The 14,215-nt window shown below is 55.7% G+C and overlaps 3 protein-coding genes across 4 annotated transcripts; all 3 read left to right on the top strand.

Moving 5' to 3' along the window:
* The first annotated feature begins 1,628 nt into the window (after nucleotides 1-1,628).
* CCDC28B (coiled-coil domain containing 28B) lies at nucleotides 1,629-6,085 on the top strand. 2 transcript variants are annotated; one of them, XM_047873443.1, is made up of 6 exons: nucleotides 1,629-1,707; nucleotides 2,960-3,150; nucleotides 4,270-4,436; nucleotides 4,564-4,757; nucleotides 4,960-4,982; nucleotides 5,948-6,085. In XM_047873443.1, the coding sequence occupies exons 2-6, from the start codon at nucleotides 2,987-2,989 to the stop codon at nucleotides 6,000-6,002; spliced, it is 603 nt and encodes a 200-aa protein (XP_047729399.1). In that variant the 5' UTR covers nucleotides 1,629-1,707; nucleotides 2,960-2,986; the 3' UTR covers nucleotides 6,003-6,085. The 2 variants fall into 2 exon arrangements, with proteins under 2 accessions (XP_047729399.1, XP_047729398.1); XM_047873442.1 differs by lacking the exon at nucleotides 5,948-6,085 and having other exon boundaries at nucleotides 4,960-5,340.
* Nucleotides 6,086-6,397: 312 nt separating this feature from the next.
* Nucleotides 6,398-9,080, top strand: IQCC (IQ motif containing C). The gene is made up of 5 exons (XM_047873441.1): nucleotides 6,398-6,476; nucleotides 6,895-7,038; nucleotides 7,269-7,533; nucleotides 7,764-7,882; nucleotides 8,003-9,080. Exons 1-5 carry the CDS (start codon nucleotides 6,435-6,437, stop codon nucleotides 8,825-8,827), a joined length of 1,395 nt encoding a protein of 464 aa, XP_047729397.1. The 5' UTR covers nucleotides 6,398-6,434; the 3' UTR covers nucleotides 8,828-9,080.
* Nucleotides 9,081-9,554: 474 nt separating this feature from the next.
* DCDC2B (doublecortin domain containing 2B) lies at nucleotides 9,555-14,191 on the top strand. Its single transcript, XM_047870654.1, has 9 exons — nucleotides 9,555-9,823; nucleotides 10,715-10,766; nucleotides 11,222-11,298; nucleotides 11,538-11,669; nucleotides 11,956-12,102; nucleotides 12,208-12,247; nucleotides 12,904-13,039; nucleotides 13,448-13,551; nucleotides 13,803-14,191. The coding sequence occupies exons 1-9, from the start codon at nucleotides 9,555-9,557 to the stop codon at nucleotides 14,016-14,018; spliced, it is 1,173 nt and encodes a 390-aa protein (XP_047726610.1). The 3' UTR covers nucleotides 14,019-14,191.
* Nucleotides 14,192-14,215: the final 24 nt, after the last annotated feature.

Below are 14,215 nucleotides of genomic sequence, written 5' to 3'. Positions count from 1 at the left end.
CTGCGTGCAGTCCTGAAGAATGGGCTGGTTTCTTAAACACTCCTGTTCACCCTGCCAAGCCTAGGCGCAAAAGTTTAGGCTCCTGTATGGGAGGCATCCTATTGTGGCTTCACCAGCACCCTATTCTCTCCGGAGCCTGGGTTTGGTCTGGCACAAGGGATGGTATGTGAATGCCCAACAAATAAATGGCAGAGACAACTAAAGGGCCCTTCCCTCCAGGCCTCCATGAGCAGTTGTGTCCACACTGGCTGTGACAGTCCTCTCAGAGCCTCTGCCTTTTCTAATCAGGGTCCAAATGGGTTGATACTTTTCTGTGCTGGTCACAATGGTTTCCGTCAAAGATCCTTTGGAAGAAGTCAGGGGAGGCTGCCGCAACTCTTAAAACTCACAAAGCATCTCTGAGAATAACTTCACCCATAGTGGTGTCTCAGGACCTGCCACCATTTTCCTGGAGGAGCCCTGGTTCTCCTCCCTAGCAGCTGGAGGACAGCAGCTTCCCAGTTGTCCTCTCTGCCTGTGCAGACCCCTCCCTCCAACCTCTGGTTATTTAAAAAGTCCTGGGTTAATGTGTCCCCTTCTGGGACAGTCTAGGTGTTGGAAGAACCTGGAAAAGAGCCCCTGCATGGGTGCCTGTGGGAAGGATTAGGTGCAGGAAAGCTGTTCCTGCCCATTGGTAGGGGAAGGTGAACAGTGGGGCTCTGCACATTGCCCTGGGGCAGTTATTTGAGACTGCAGGGCAGCCTGGCCAAGGATAAGCCTGTCTCCTGTTGCATCAGATGGTTCTCTGGGGACCTGAGCTGGGAGCCTCTGCCAGGTCTTTAAATAGCTGCCCCATTGATCTGGCCTCCCAGACAGTGCGGGCAGCGCTGGGTCGCCCTCCATGTGGCGCTCAGGTTTCCCTCCTGGGGGCTGGGGTCAAGAGCCAGGTAATCGCACCGATTTTCCTCTGATCTGGTGCTCTCCACACGCGTCTCCTAGAACTGGGGAAGGGGAGGGAGGAGGCGTGGTCCCACCACTTCATCAGTGACTGAATATAGCCTCCGTTGCTTACCAGTGAGGAGTGTCTGGGTATTGTGGAGTGAGTGGTATTGCCCTCAAGACTATAGTTGACTTTCAGCACAGGGAATAATGACAGTAACTTCCTGCAGGATTGTTACAGGGATCAAACGCACATAAAATGCTTAACAGGGGACCTGGACTCAATAGACGGTTGTCTTTTCTTGTAGTTTCTTCCTGCTGCTGCTGCTTATAGGCTTATGTGTGTATATATATATGTATGTATGTATATACATACAAGATATATATATATATCTTGTATGCTTATATATATTTTACATGTGTCTGTCCATTCCCCCCCCCCCCCCATCCATATCCCTCCACCCTGGCCTTCTGACAAAGCCAGCACCATTTTGTAAGGGACTGTAGCTTCTCCCCAAAACTGATGGGAAAGTGAGATTTTTAGATTGCCATCACACAACAAACATAGCCACCTTAGTTCGGGTGGGCAGGTAAAGTCCAGTGAGTGGGGCAGCCTGGTAACTGTTGTAGGCTCCTCCCATCTCCCAAGCACTAAAAAAAGGTCACTTTCTCTTTAAATGCAAATTACCTCCTGCAAGCTCTGCTTCCACACGCTCAGTTCCCTAGGAGGGGAGCGCTAAGAGCGGAGGGAACCACGCTTCTGCCTCACTCCAGACCCCAAACCTCCAGGTCAGTTGCCCGCTTCCAGGGTTTGGGGGGGTGTGGAACATCACGGGTCCGATGCTGCATTTCGGATCCTGGCTCCCCAGCTGAGGGATCCATTTGGCACACGGCTTTGAAGACTGAGTGTAGGAAATAGATCCCAGGTGGCCCCCAGCCATTCCTGAGAATCAGGGGCTCCTGCTCTTCTATCAAGACTTTAACTGGGCCAAGCTGCAGCAACGCATGGCAGAGGACGTGCTCCTATCTCCTCTCCACCACACACCCCCTGGGGACCAGCCAGCCGGGTGCCAATTTCAATGCTTATGCCCCCAGTGCCGCCGCCACCATCCTAGAGTGCAGACGCGAGCTTGGTGGCTGCAGCCTGGAGTGAGCAGCTGGGGAAAGCCCCTGTAGAGGGCCCCGGGCCTCCATCGGGAGGACCTCGGCAGACCTGAGACTTAGGGGGTGGAGCTGGACCGGAGGCTGAGCGGTACCAGCCACAGGCGCAGCCATTGTTGGAGGCCCAGACAGCCAGCTGCCCGACCACCCACCCCACCCTGGCTGCAGCTGAAGCGGAGCAGGGCCTTTCTGACCGGGGATGGTGAAGCAGCAGGAAGCCTGTCCCAGGGAACTTCTGGGAGTTGCCTGATGTTTGCAGTTGGGGGTGGGCGGAAGAGGAGGGATGCCAGCGTAGAAGTAGCGGAACCCACAGTGAACCCTGTCCCGGAGGCTGTGGCTTCTCCCTCCGTCCCCCATCCACTGCTTGACACCGAGGTCTTTCCAGGTGCCCCCACCCACACCTTGGTCACCACTGCCCTTTGCTGACAGGGTTTGTCAGCATCTGCCTGGACACTCTATTAAATAGAAGAAGGTCTAGTTAATACACCCCTAATCCTCAACTGGCCTCTCCTGCCAGCTCACATCCACCCTGCCCCTCCCCTCCGTGTTTCCTCTCCCAGGTCCGCCCCCTCAGCTCCTGGGACAGGAAATCCCAACAGCAGAGGAACGGTGTCTGGTCCAGCCCTTTCACGCAGGGCTCAGGTTTTCAGTTAGGGCTGGAGGGCAGGTGGGAGACCTGGGATGGGCCACGGAAGGTCCTTCACGTACACATTCAAGACCCTAGCAGTGAGGCGCCAACATCTGGCCCTGCCCATACTTGACAGAAGGGGACAGAGGTCCCAGTTGGTATGAGGGGACAGTTAGAAGTTCCCAGAGCCCTTCCTTTGCAGCTGTCAGGGGTTGCTGGGGGAAGTGACGACTTAGCCTCTCATTGTCTCAGTGGGTCCTGAGGCTCAGCCAGCATCCAATGGAGGACAAGAAGAAGAAAAGGAGTCCCAAGCCCTGCCTGACCCAGCCAGCCCAGGCCCCGGGCACATTACGAAGGGTCCCTGTGCCCACCAGCCACAGCGGCTCCTTAGCCCTGGGACTCCCTCATCTGCCATCCCCCAAGCAGCGAGCCAAGTTCAAGAGGTGGGTACAGAAGAAAAGTAGGGCAAGGAGGGAGGGACCCCAACTCAAGCCTTGTGGGAAGGAAGTAAAGCCAACCTTAGCCTAGTTACTTAGCAACGATTGATGCCTTCCCTTGGACTAAGAACTCGGAGATGCCTCAGATCCAGTCCTTGCCCTCAGTGTAGGGAAAAGGCTAGATGGGTCACTGGGACCCCACACTGTGCTGATGCCCTCAGCAGGGAGTGAGCAGTGCTGCCAGAAAGTGACAGGGTGTGGGGCACACCGGGCAGAGACAATGTCTAAGCTGAAGGGCTTGCCTGACATAAGTATGGAAGAAATACATTGCCTGGAAGGTTCCCAGAATCACAGGTGGTTGGGGGCCCTGGAGTGTCATGGAGCAGGAGATGGTAAGGGGATGCTCAGGAGTACAATTTGAATTTTCTGCTTAATTTTTCTTAATGGTAGGGAATTTACACCTTACCCTAAATGTGTCCCTGTTAGTGTCCCGCTAAACACCAGGTGCTCTTTCTCCCATTACTGTGCCTCCCTGTGGCTTTGCACACTACCTGCCCAAGAGATATGGCTGGGGATGACCACAGTAGGGTGTCACTGAAGCTCGGGGCTGGAGTAGGAACAGAGGAAATGAGACAGAAGAGAAGGTTCTGGTGGGTAAGGGAGGGGCAGACTGGGAAGGGTCCTTCAGTGCTTTCCTGGGGACAAGGAAAATTCAAAACCGTTTTGAAATAGAAGAGGAGCGCAGAAAGACATTTTTGGGAGAGGTAAGAGGGCTCTAGTGGCAATAAGGAGTAACTGTCCCCAGTGAGGACAAGTGATTCACCCAGAGCCATGGGAGGAATGGCAGGCCTCAGACGAGAACCCCAAAGCCGCCTTCCAGGCATGGTTCTGGCTATGAGTGTCATCTGCAGCAAAAGACTTCTTTTGACCTCTTCTGCCTACCCCTCCTCACCCGCTCCCTTCCCTTCCCAATCCTGGTGCCAGGGTAGAAGAGAAGAACAAACATCCCTTTATGGTTGGGAGTAGATAGGAAGATGATTTAGTGCATAGACAGATGGCATAAAAGACTTTGGGGTACCAGGCCGCCCCCACCCTGTGACCATGGTCCGTGCCCACCCCACCCAGGGTAGGCAAGGAGAAATGCCGCCCGGTGCTGGCCGGAAGTGGGGGTGGCTCTGCAGGCACCCCGCTGCAGCACTCGTTTCTGACCGAGGGGACGGACGTCTATGAGATGGAGGGGGGACTGTTGAACCTGCTCAATGATTTTCATTCAGGCCGGCTGCAGGCCTTCGGTGAGTCCCATGGGCTGGGCTGAGGGGGTGGGGGCGGGGGCGGACACGGCTGGAGGGCCTGGTCTCTGGGCGGTGGCTGGGGCCAGGGTCCCAAGCTGCTCCCAGGGCTCAGACAGGTGTTGTCCAGGGAAGGAATGCTCCTTTGAGCAGTTGGAGCACGTGCGGGAGATGCAGGAGAAGCTGGCCCGGCTGCACTTCAGCCTAGACGTGTGTGGGGAAGAGGAGGAAGAGGAGGAGGAAGAGGGCGGGGTCACTGAGGGACTGCCAGAGGAGCAGAAGAAGACGATGGCCGACCGAAACCTGGACCAGCTGCTTAGCAATGTGGGTCAGGGCTGGGTGCTTTGGTTCTTGGGGACATTAGAGGGTGGGGGAGGTACATCATCCTAAGACTAGTCCTGGACCCGGGGTGAAAAGCTGGGGGGTGCATGGAGCCTCAACCCCCACCAGAAGATGGCTGGAAAAGCATCTGGGTCTGGGCCTGGTGCCTCTCCTGACAGAAACCTCCTTTTCTCTCTGTTGACAGCTGGAAGATCTTAGTAACTCTATGTATCCTTTTCAAGGGACCTTGCAGCATGTACATGTGTCCCCACCTCCCACAGAAGAAATCCGTTTTCTTCTCCTCACCACCCTCTAGGACTATTTACAATAAAACCAACATCTCCCCTTTCAGTCCTGCTAAAGCGGAATTGGCCACAAGCTGCCCCCATGCAGAGTTCTCCCGAATATCAGGAGAAAAGCCATTGCAGGGAATGTGATTTATCTACTTATGAAAATCTCTGCAAGTGAGGCCCCTGGCTGGCTCAGTCGGTAGAGCAGGGTACTCTTGATCTCAGGAACACGAGTTCAAGCCCCATGTTGGCAGAAAATCTTTGCAAGTACTTTACTGACACCATGGCAAAACTTGCCTGATGTCTTTCTTTTTTTTTTTTTTTTTTTTTTTTTTTTAATTTTTTTTTCAACATTTTTATTTATTTTTGGGACAGAGAGAGACAGAGCATGAACGGGGGGGGGGGGGGGGTGGGGGCCAGAGAGAGGGAGACAGAGAATCTGAAACAGGCTCCAGGCTCTGAGCTGTCAGCCCAGAGCCCGATGCGGGGCTCGAACTCACGGACCGCGAGATCATGACCTGAGCCGAAGTCGGACGCTTAACCGACTGAGCCACCCAGGCGCCCCGCCTGATGTCTTTCTACTTTTTCAACATTCAACAATTATTTTTCACTGATTTAGATGATCTCCGCATCTAGTCTCAGCCAGAAGTAGTGCGGGTGCATGTAACTGCATGATCTAGAGCGAAAGAGCAGGCGGGCGGGGGGAGGGGGAGGGGGACTGGTGGGAGGGGAGGGAAGCCACCCAGCAAGAAGGGCAGGTGTGGACTGCAACCTGGACCACAGACCACCTGAGTCCTTCGCCCCTGCCCCTTTGTGCAATTGAGGAAACTAAGCCCGTTCAGGATGGGGAGACAGGGCTGGAAAGACTGGGGTCCAAAGCATCGCAATCCTTGACTGGCACAGACAGAAGTTGCACTTGGCCGAGAATGCCGAGCCTGAGGAGCAGTCAGCTGTGTAGGTGTCGGACCCAGGACCAGACTGCCTCTCTCATTCCCTTCAAACTGTGACTTTTTACGAACTCGATCGGGTATTCCGCGGCCCCCCAGGTGCTATGGGGGAGGGGGGCGCTGGATGAAATTAAACCAGAAAGAAAGACACCGGCTCCGTGTGCTCCCTCCCCTCCTTGCGCCTTTACTCGGCCGGGGACCGCAGGCCCGGGCCTCCGCAGAGACACCGCTGCGCGACACACTGGTTTAGGCGGAACCGCTCAGGAGCTGGAATTCCCAGCGTAGTTCTGGAAGCTGGAGTTGGAGGCAGGTGCCAGGACCTGGCGGCCACCGCGGGAGGGGCAAGGTTGCCGTGGAGACGGCGGGGGCGGGGCCTGTGCGCGGCGCGGACTAGTGACGCACGCCGCAGGCGCGCGGCGGGCGGCAGGTCCGTTGGCGCCCGGATGGAGCGGGAGCGGTTGCTTCGCGGGGTGTCGGTGCTGCAGGTGCGGAGCGGGCTGGGAGTGCATGATTCCCACCACGGGGTCTCGGACTGGGGTCTTCGAACGAGATGAAGCTACCACGTTCGGTCACCTACCCTCGTGCCCGCCTCCGGAGTTACCGACCCACCCCCACCGCCCTGACGAATGCTGGGACCCACGGGCCCCCACCGGCCTTCCACTCCCACCACACGTTCCTGCGGGATCCAGGAAGTGGCGGGAAGGGCCTCAAATCGAAGAGGGGGATCCAGTCCAGCATCCTCCCTTGAACCCCCGGAGACTGTTCTGACAGCGTCACCTATCCTTTTCCCGCGGCCAGGTCCCCTCTTAGAGTCACTGGGATGAGCTCTCCAGGAGAATCCTCCAGGAATCCCCCCACTTTTGGAGTGATAAGCGTTTTCTTTCCCCTTATTCTCCACACCAGGCCTGCGTCCGGGGCTTCTTGGTCCGACGCCACATCCAGAGACTGCGAGATGAGTATGAGGCTGTTGTACGCGAAATCGAGGGTGACCTGGGCAGGCTTCAGTGGACAGAGGGTTGGATTCCCAGGCCCCAGTTTCTCCCAGAGGTAGTACACACCCCAGTGGAAGAAGGGAGGGAAAGGAGGGACCTGGGCAGGGGATTCGAGGAAACGGTAGAAACCACCCTTCTTATTGACAAGTTTTTCTCAGTGGAAGGACCAGCAGACTCCACTCCTCATATCCCAGTCCTTAGTCCTTACTGCCTTATACGCTACATCTTGGCACCCAGAAATTTGGAAGGTTTAGCTGTCGGGTTCTCCTACTTCTGTTTTCTCAGAAAGCAAAATCCCATCGGACCTGTAAACCCCAAGAGAGGGCACCAAATCCAGAACAGCAATGGCGGGGCCGCTTCTCATGTAAAGAACCTGAGAGAGAAGCTGTCTTTGGGGAGATGATGCTGAAGCAATCAGGACAGAGCTCAGCAAACTCGGGAAGTCTTCCCTGCAGAGGTGACAGCCCCCCGCCTCAGGATGAGCACAGCAGGCAAGCCAGGAATCCCAGCCAAGAGGAGACCAGAGCTATGTCAGGGATGGAAAACCCAGGTACCTCTCTGCCTAGACTGAGGGCAAACCCCTGACACTCTCTGAGCCTTAGCTTTCCCATCTGAAACGCCAAAGGCTTGTGCTAGATAAGCTGCATCTCTCTTCTTCCCGATGCCTGGTTAAGGGCAACTTAGGGGTGGGCAGGAGGAGAGTGTCAGGGCCAAATGATAGGCCAGTGCCCAGTGTATACCCCTAAAAGCCTTCTCCCTTTTTCCCTCCCTCCTTCACAGAAGCTGTAGGTCCAGGACTGCCCCACAGCCAGACCAAGCTTCAGGAACTCCAGTACCACCACAGCCACTTGGCCATGGAACTGCTGTGGCTACAACAGGCCATCAATAGCCGTAAGGAGGTAGCCACTAATTTGAAGCCTTTTCTGCACGTTTAGGGCCAAGGGAGGAGGTTAGGGAAAAGCCTCCTGCTATGCTCAGACAGTCCTGCCTGGTACAGTGTCTTTTCTCTTCCCCAACAGTACCTAATTCTCAAACAGACACTGACATCCCCGGAGGCGAGCCAGATGAGAGACAAGCCCAGCATGTGCCCAGACCACAGGGCTCAGACCTGTGTGAGGGCTGGGTCACAAACAAGCCCACCACTGAAAGACAAGTTCTACAGAGACAGGACCATTAAAGACCCAGACCATGTAGATAACTCCTCCTGGAGGCTGAAATCACAACCCCACAAGTCCCTGGAAAGCCTGGCCACTACAGACAAAACCACTGCTGGGGTCAAGTACAGGAATCCATGCAACAGGAGGGCTAGAGCACAGCTGCCCACACTATCCAATAACCAGGCCTTAGAGAACAGGCTCACTAAAGAGCCACACCGTGGAGGGCCCTGCCTGCAGTTGATGAGAGTCCCGGAGGACCAGATCCCCAAAGGCCTTGAACCTAGGGGCTACTGTTCTGAAAAAGCCAGGATGCAGGTGCCCACACTCGGTGAGGACCCGGATATTGAGGATAAGTCTCCCAGAAAGCCAGAACGCAAAGAGCCTGATTGCCAAAGAGCTAGGCCACGAGAGTTGGACCTCTCCGAGGACCGTGGCATCAGGGATGAGACCTTGGCAGAGCATGGTGGCCAGGATCTCTGGGAGACTAAGCCACCCAAGGGCCAGATCCCTAGTGAGAAAAGCTCCAGAGATAGAACCTCCAGTGAACCTAGCCATGAACAATCGACAAACCAGAGGGCTGTACCATGGCGATCGAGGCCACCTAAGAAACTGTCTTTGACAGAGTCTGCCCACACAGGAGAGGACCACTGGAAGGACAAGCCATGGAAAACAGGACCACCAGGCTAGACCCTGGGGAACCAGGGCCTCATCCTTGCTCCCTGGTACTAGCTCTACCTCCTGCCCTTGGCCATTGGTGGCTCATGGGGCCAAGAGAAGCTGGAGCAGAGAGCTGGCACCGGTATAGGGAGGGGTGGGAGAAGGATACTCTTTCATCTTCCGCCTGTGGCTTACTCCAAATTTGGGGGCAAGGAGTTACCTGGGATAAGTAAAGTGGGGAGCCTGGTGGAGAATAAAGGTTTTTCTTGGCTTCTGCACCTGACTGTATTTGTCTTCTGCCTCTGTTTAGGACAGACACTGGGGCCCACGTGTTCCTTTCCTGCTGGCATGGGGCATCTTCCCCAGGGCTGGCTGGGAACCACAGTCCAGGGGCAGACTGGCCATCCTTAGGAACAGTCCCCAAAGCTGATCCACCTTTGAGCTCAGCCCTTGGGCTGCAGGGTGGCAGAGAGCTTCAGAGAATTCCTCCCTCTATCCAGTATCGGAACATCTGTGTTTCAGTGCAATCTCCACCACTGCCTCCCTCACTGAGCCCCAGGGTCTTCCCTTCCAGTATAGTGATCAGATCCACCCTACTCTGTGTGGCTGGATGAGACCCTGAACACAGACAGATGCTCCTGCGGAGTCTCTCCCCACCTTCCTGGGCAAGGGTGCAGGACTCCGCCTCTGATTGGCATTGCTCCCAGCCTGCCTAGTTGCCTGGCAACAGCTCCGCGTCTCTTGCCGAGGACACACTATGGCCAGTGGTGGCAATCCAGCAGCCAAGAGGGTAGTGGTATACCGGAATGGGGACCCCTTCTCCCCAGGCTGCCAGCTGGTGGTGAGTCAACGCCGCTTTCCCACCCTGGAGACCTTCCTCTGTGAGGTGACATCGGCTGTGCAGGCCCCAGTGGCTGTGCGGGCCCTCTATACGCCTTGTCATGGCCACCCTGTCACGGACCTGGCGGACCTGCAGAACGGAGGGCAGTATGTGGCTGCTGGCTTTGAAAGATTCCGCAAGCTGCAGTGAGTGGGCTGGGGCTGCTTAGGGCCTTGGGAGGGAGGTAATTGCAAGCGCAGTAGCACGTGTTCAGTACTATGTGTGTGCAGGCACTTTACGTGTTCTCTTCTGGAATATGGCAGCCCTACGCAGGAGGTGGTCTTATCCCTGTTCTTTAGAAGACAATCAAGGAAACCTGCCTAAGAGTACCCAACAAATAGTGGAGTCATGGCTCTGGCTGAAGTCTGATGTTCATGCCCACCACCGTCAGGACCAGAACATTCTCCAGCAGGTTGAGCCCCTTTTTCCAAAGGCTCTTGATTGGATTCTACCACCATCACCACCAAACACTTAAATCCATCTAGCACTTCCTCCTTGCTGTGATTAGGTCTCCTATGCTCCCCACTGGGCTGGGGCCACCCCCTTTGCAGGGTGGGGCCATGCCTTCCAAGATGGGAAAAGAATTTGAGCATCTGAGCTTCCAGGTGCTACTGAGCTGTTGATGGTAGCATAAGGAGCAAGGGGTGGGAAGTCATTCAGACTTAGAACCTGGGCCCTGTCACCTGTTACTTCTGTGTTACTTTAGGTGAGTACTTAGCTTTCAATCTTCTAGAAAATGAGATAAAACCTCATGAATGAGAAAACTTCTGAGCTACAGTAAGATGCTTAATGAACTAGTTTCTCTTGACCTTTAATCTTAATGGTTTGTGTCTTGAGACCCCGGTCTGGGTGGTCAGCCTGATGCAGGGCCTAAGACAGGCTCAAAGGCCAGGATGTTTCTGGACTGAGGTGTCTTGAGACTGGCCCAGTGGGAATGGATACCTGCTAAGCTGAGCCCCAGACCCTCACTCTGGCAGCTAGCAGGGTGTTGAGGTCCCAGGCTCCCGAGATGACCTGTGACCCATCTGTCTTTTCAGCTATTTACCCCCTGGACGGAAGGCTCCAGGTGGAAAGAGCAGCAGACGATCAGTGAGTGGGGGTGGGTGGGTGGGTGCTGGCTTCTAGCCCTCTGTCTTCTCCCTGCTCTTGGGATTGTTCCCAGTTCGGTCTGGGAAGTCAGGGGCCCTGGAAGTAGCAGGATCTGCTGCTGGGAGGCGGGGCACTCTCCACACCCTCTCTGGAGCCAGCTGCTACCCTTCCTGGGGTGCAGGATTTCAAGATGCTATCCCTTGCTCCTTTCCCAGCCTCTCCCTTTACCTCCAGGTCGTGGTCCCCAAAGGAAAAAGGAAGCTGTAAAACACACGAGGGCAAGGGGATGGTTGGAATGTGACTTCAGGGAGGGAGAAGCTCCCTTTGGTGAAAGGTGTGACCAGTCCCATCCCTCCTTGTCCCCTCCTTCAACCACCCTACCCACCTCAGACGAACCCACCCCTAACCAAAGGCCTCAACTGTCTTCTGATCTGAGGGCCTGACTTGGGTTTCAGGATCCTCCTGAGACTCACTGCCCATGTGATGGGACCTGTGGACCACGACCACCGGCAGGTTCCCCCTGCTATATCCAGTGAGTGCTGGTGTCGGGGAGCAGGAGCACAGATTTTGTTTCAGTAAGACCAAGATGTGGGTGGGATTGTTCCAGAAGCCCCTGGTCTCTGGTGGGGATATAAAAAGTCCCAACATGCCTGGTGGGTGAAAATGGACCAATGTTCTTAGACCATTTTCTGGCCCTGTGCTACCCTTCTTCCTCTCATACGTGGGGAGTGCTGGGGACCCTTCTCCTTACCAGGCTGCTCTTTGTCCCAGTGTGTTCAGGAATGGGGACCTGTTAAGTCCCCCATTTAGCCTGAAGCTGTCCCAGGTGGCCAGCGAGGACTGGAAAACAGTGTTGAAGCTCCTGACTGAGAAGGCCAAACTACAGACCGGAGCTGTGTGCAAGTGAGCATGGGGACTGAGGAGACCTAAAAGTCCCTGGAGGGCATCTCCCTGCAGATTTCGGCTGTCCTTAAGGACAACAAGGCAAAAGAAAACGTTTCCCCAAATGGCACTTCCTTCTATGCTGAGCCCTTGGAGCCCTGGCAGAGCCTAGGAGACTGGCCCAGATGTCCAGAGGGCAAGTGGCCAAAGGGTACCTTGGAATAGTTGTACCCAACCCGTCACAGTCTGCTAAATATGAACGGGAATCTTGTCTACCGGCCCTTACCCACCTACCTCTCTCTCCCAGACTCTGCACCCTGGAAGGGCTCCCACTGTCAGCAAGAGAGGCTCTGGTGAATGGCCATTACTATGTGGCTGTGGGAAAGGATGAGTTCAAGGCCCTCCCCTATCTGGAGCTGCTGGTGCCTAGCCCCTCACTGCCCAGGGGCTGCTGGTATGTATGTGTGAGGCGGTGGGTAGCAGAGTAGAGCAGCGGAAGCCACCCTGATTCCATGCCTTTCTCTGCCTACTATAAACTTTTTCTTTTTTTTTGTTGCAGGCACCCTCCAGACCCAAAGTCTAGGCCTCACAAGCAGCAGGTAGGTGATGGGGGAGGCCACGGGAGGCAGGAAAGATGAGGGGTGACTGGCTGACTTCTCCTCCAGCTCAGGCTGTCACCACATGTCCCTGCGTCCTCTCAGTCACCTTGTGAAACAGAGGTTATCGTTCCCGTTTTCTAGTGGAGACACTGAAGTTCAAAGGAGTGAACTAATTTGTGCAGGATGGCACAATTACTGAGTGGCAGGGGCCAGACCAGAACCTGGTCTAAGAGACAGCTCAACCAGGCTCCTCGAAGATCTTTAGACTGAGTTGCTGGTCCTAAAGCCTTTCTGCCAGGTTGGATGCTGGGAGAAAAAACTGGCATATCTGACATAGCAAGATCCAAAGGAGCTTATCCGCTCCTCAGCTGATCCCAGACCTGAGCCCTCCCAAAAGATGAGCCAGTGAGCACTGGGGGGCTCGGGGGCACAGCCTGGCTTCACTGGGCTTCTTGAGTGCCAGGCACCAGCTGTTCTGTCCCTGGATAAGGCAGCCTGATGGGAAGAGGGAGCCAGGAGGGAGCATGCAGGCTATGAAGATGGACGGCATCTCTCCCAAGCTCCCGCAGACACCAAGGGCATTCAAGCGTGGCCTGGCAGGAGAGAAGGCAAGAAGAGCCAGCATCCACAGCCCAAGCCCAGTCTTCCCTCTACAGGCCCATGGCCACGGGGCACAGGCAACCCAGCCCTCTACAAAGGAGCCAAGCCAAATTGAGCCATCTGCTTTTCATGCCAGACGCCAGCAGGCCATTCAGCCAAGAAGCAGGCTCCCCACTCTCTCATTTCCATCAGGTGAGGGGACCCTGGGACCCTCTCACCCACCCTCTGACAGGGATCCAGGATGGTCCCTGCTGTCATGGGAGAGGTCTATGGGGGCAGAATGCCTGGGTACAGGGCCGGCCCTGACCTCAGCACAAATCTTTCCTGCTCCCCCATGTGCACATGCGGTTCCTGGCCTCTTCGCAGGGACCTGGCAATACAGAAAGAGGCACAGGGAAACTCAAAGCACTGAAACTTCAGCGGGGGGTTTGAAAGGGATGGAGGCCAAAGGCCTGCCTGGGAGCTATGCTGCCATCCTCTGAGGTAGTAGGGAACGTGGAGCAAGGCTCAGGGGAGGGCAGGGGGAGCGGCTGGGAGAGAAGGTCAAGGGAATGATGGCTCCTCAGCCTGGGCATCAGCCCGCACTGCGTCCTTCATCAGGAGTCAAAGGAGTATATGAGGCTCCCCACCCAAGGAAGGAGACAGCGGGGGCCCAGGAAGTGCCAGATGATGAAGACACCTGTGCAGAGGAACCCTTGGACCAGGTGTGCCGGGGCTGGAAGCAGTATGTTGGTTCAGGAGTTCTGAGCTGGAATCGCAGTCCTGGGTCCCAGGGGCAGTTCCCCCTTGGCGCCGTAAGCAGATCGAACTCTCCAAGCCCAGCCTCCTACCTTGTTAAATGAAAAGCAGATCCAAATTTCTAGTCTCTTCCTTTCCTGGGGTCAGAAACTTCAGCTGAGGGCTGGAGACAAGGGATGCTAATGCTCCGTTATGTACGGCCTTCCGCCTCCTCCAGAGGGCAGTGCAGATGGTGGACGAGGCCCTGTGCCTGGAAAAGCAGCCTGGGACTGGGGCAGCGATCTCAGCCTCAGCCCTGTCTCTGCCATCTTGGGCACCAGCAGCTCCAGCCAGGAACTGGGGCGTCCACTCTGCAGCCACCATTTATCCTTGCCTCCAGCAGCCTGTTCCAGGGGACCCAGCGCCCCGCCTGGGCTCACAGGATACCCTGTAGCCCCCTCAGCCCTGCCCCACTCTTCTGCTCCTAAACCCACATCCTAGTCTTACTTTCCTTTGAATAGAGCAGCCCTAGCCATGGAGGCCATGTCCTTAAGGGATTATCTGGCCAGAGAGAAGAGGAGCCAACCAACCTTTGTAGCCAAGAGAGACTACAAACTTGAGAGCAGGTCTGTCACAATAAAAGAATACTTA

Source organism: Prionailurus viverrinus, chromosome C1, assembly GCF_022837055.1.
Source record: "Prionailurus viverrinus isolate Anna chromosome C1, UM_Priviv_1.0, whole genome shotgun sequence".
Classification (NCBI taxonomy): Eukaryota; Metazoa; Chordata; class Mammalia; order Carnivora; family Felidae; genus Prionailurus; species Prionailurus viverrinus.
The sequence above is the reverse complement of the archived record's forward strand: the minus strand, read 5'-3'. Positions and strand labels throughout refer to the sequence as shown.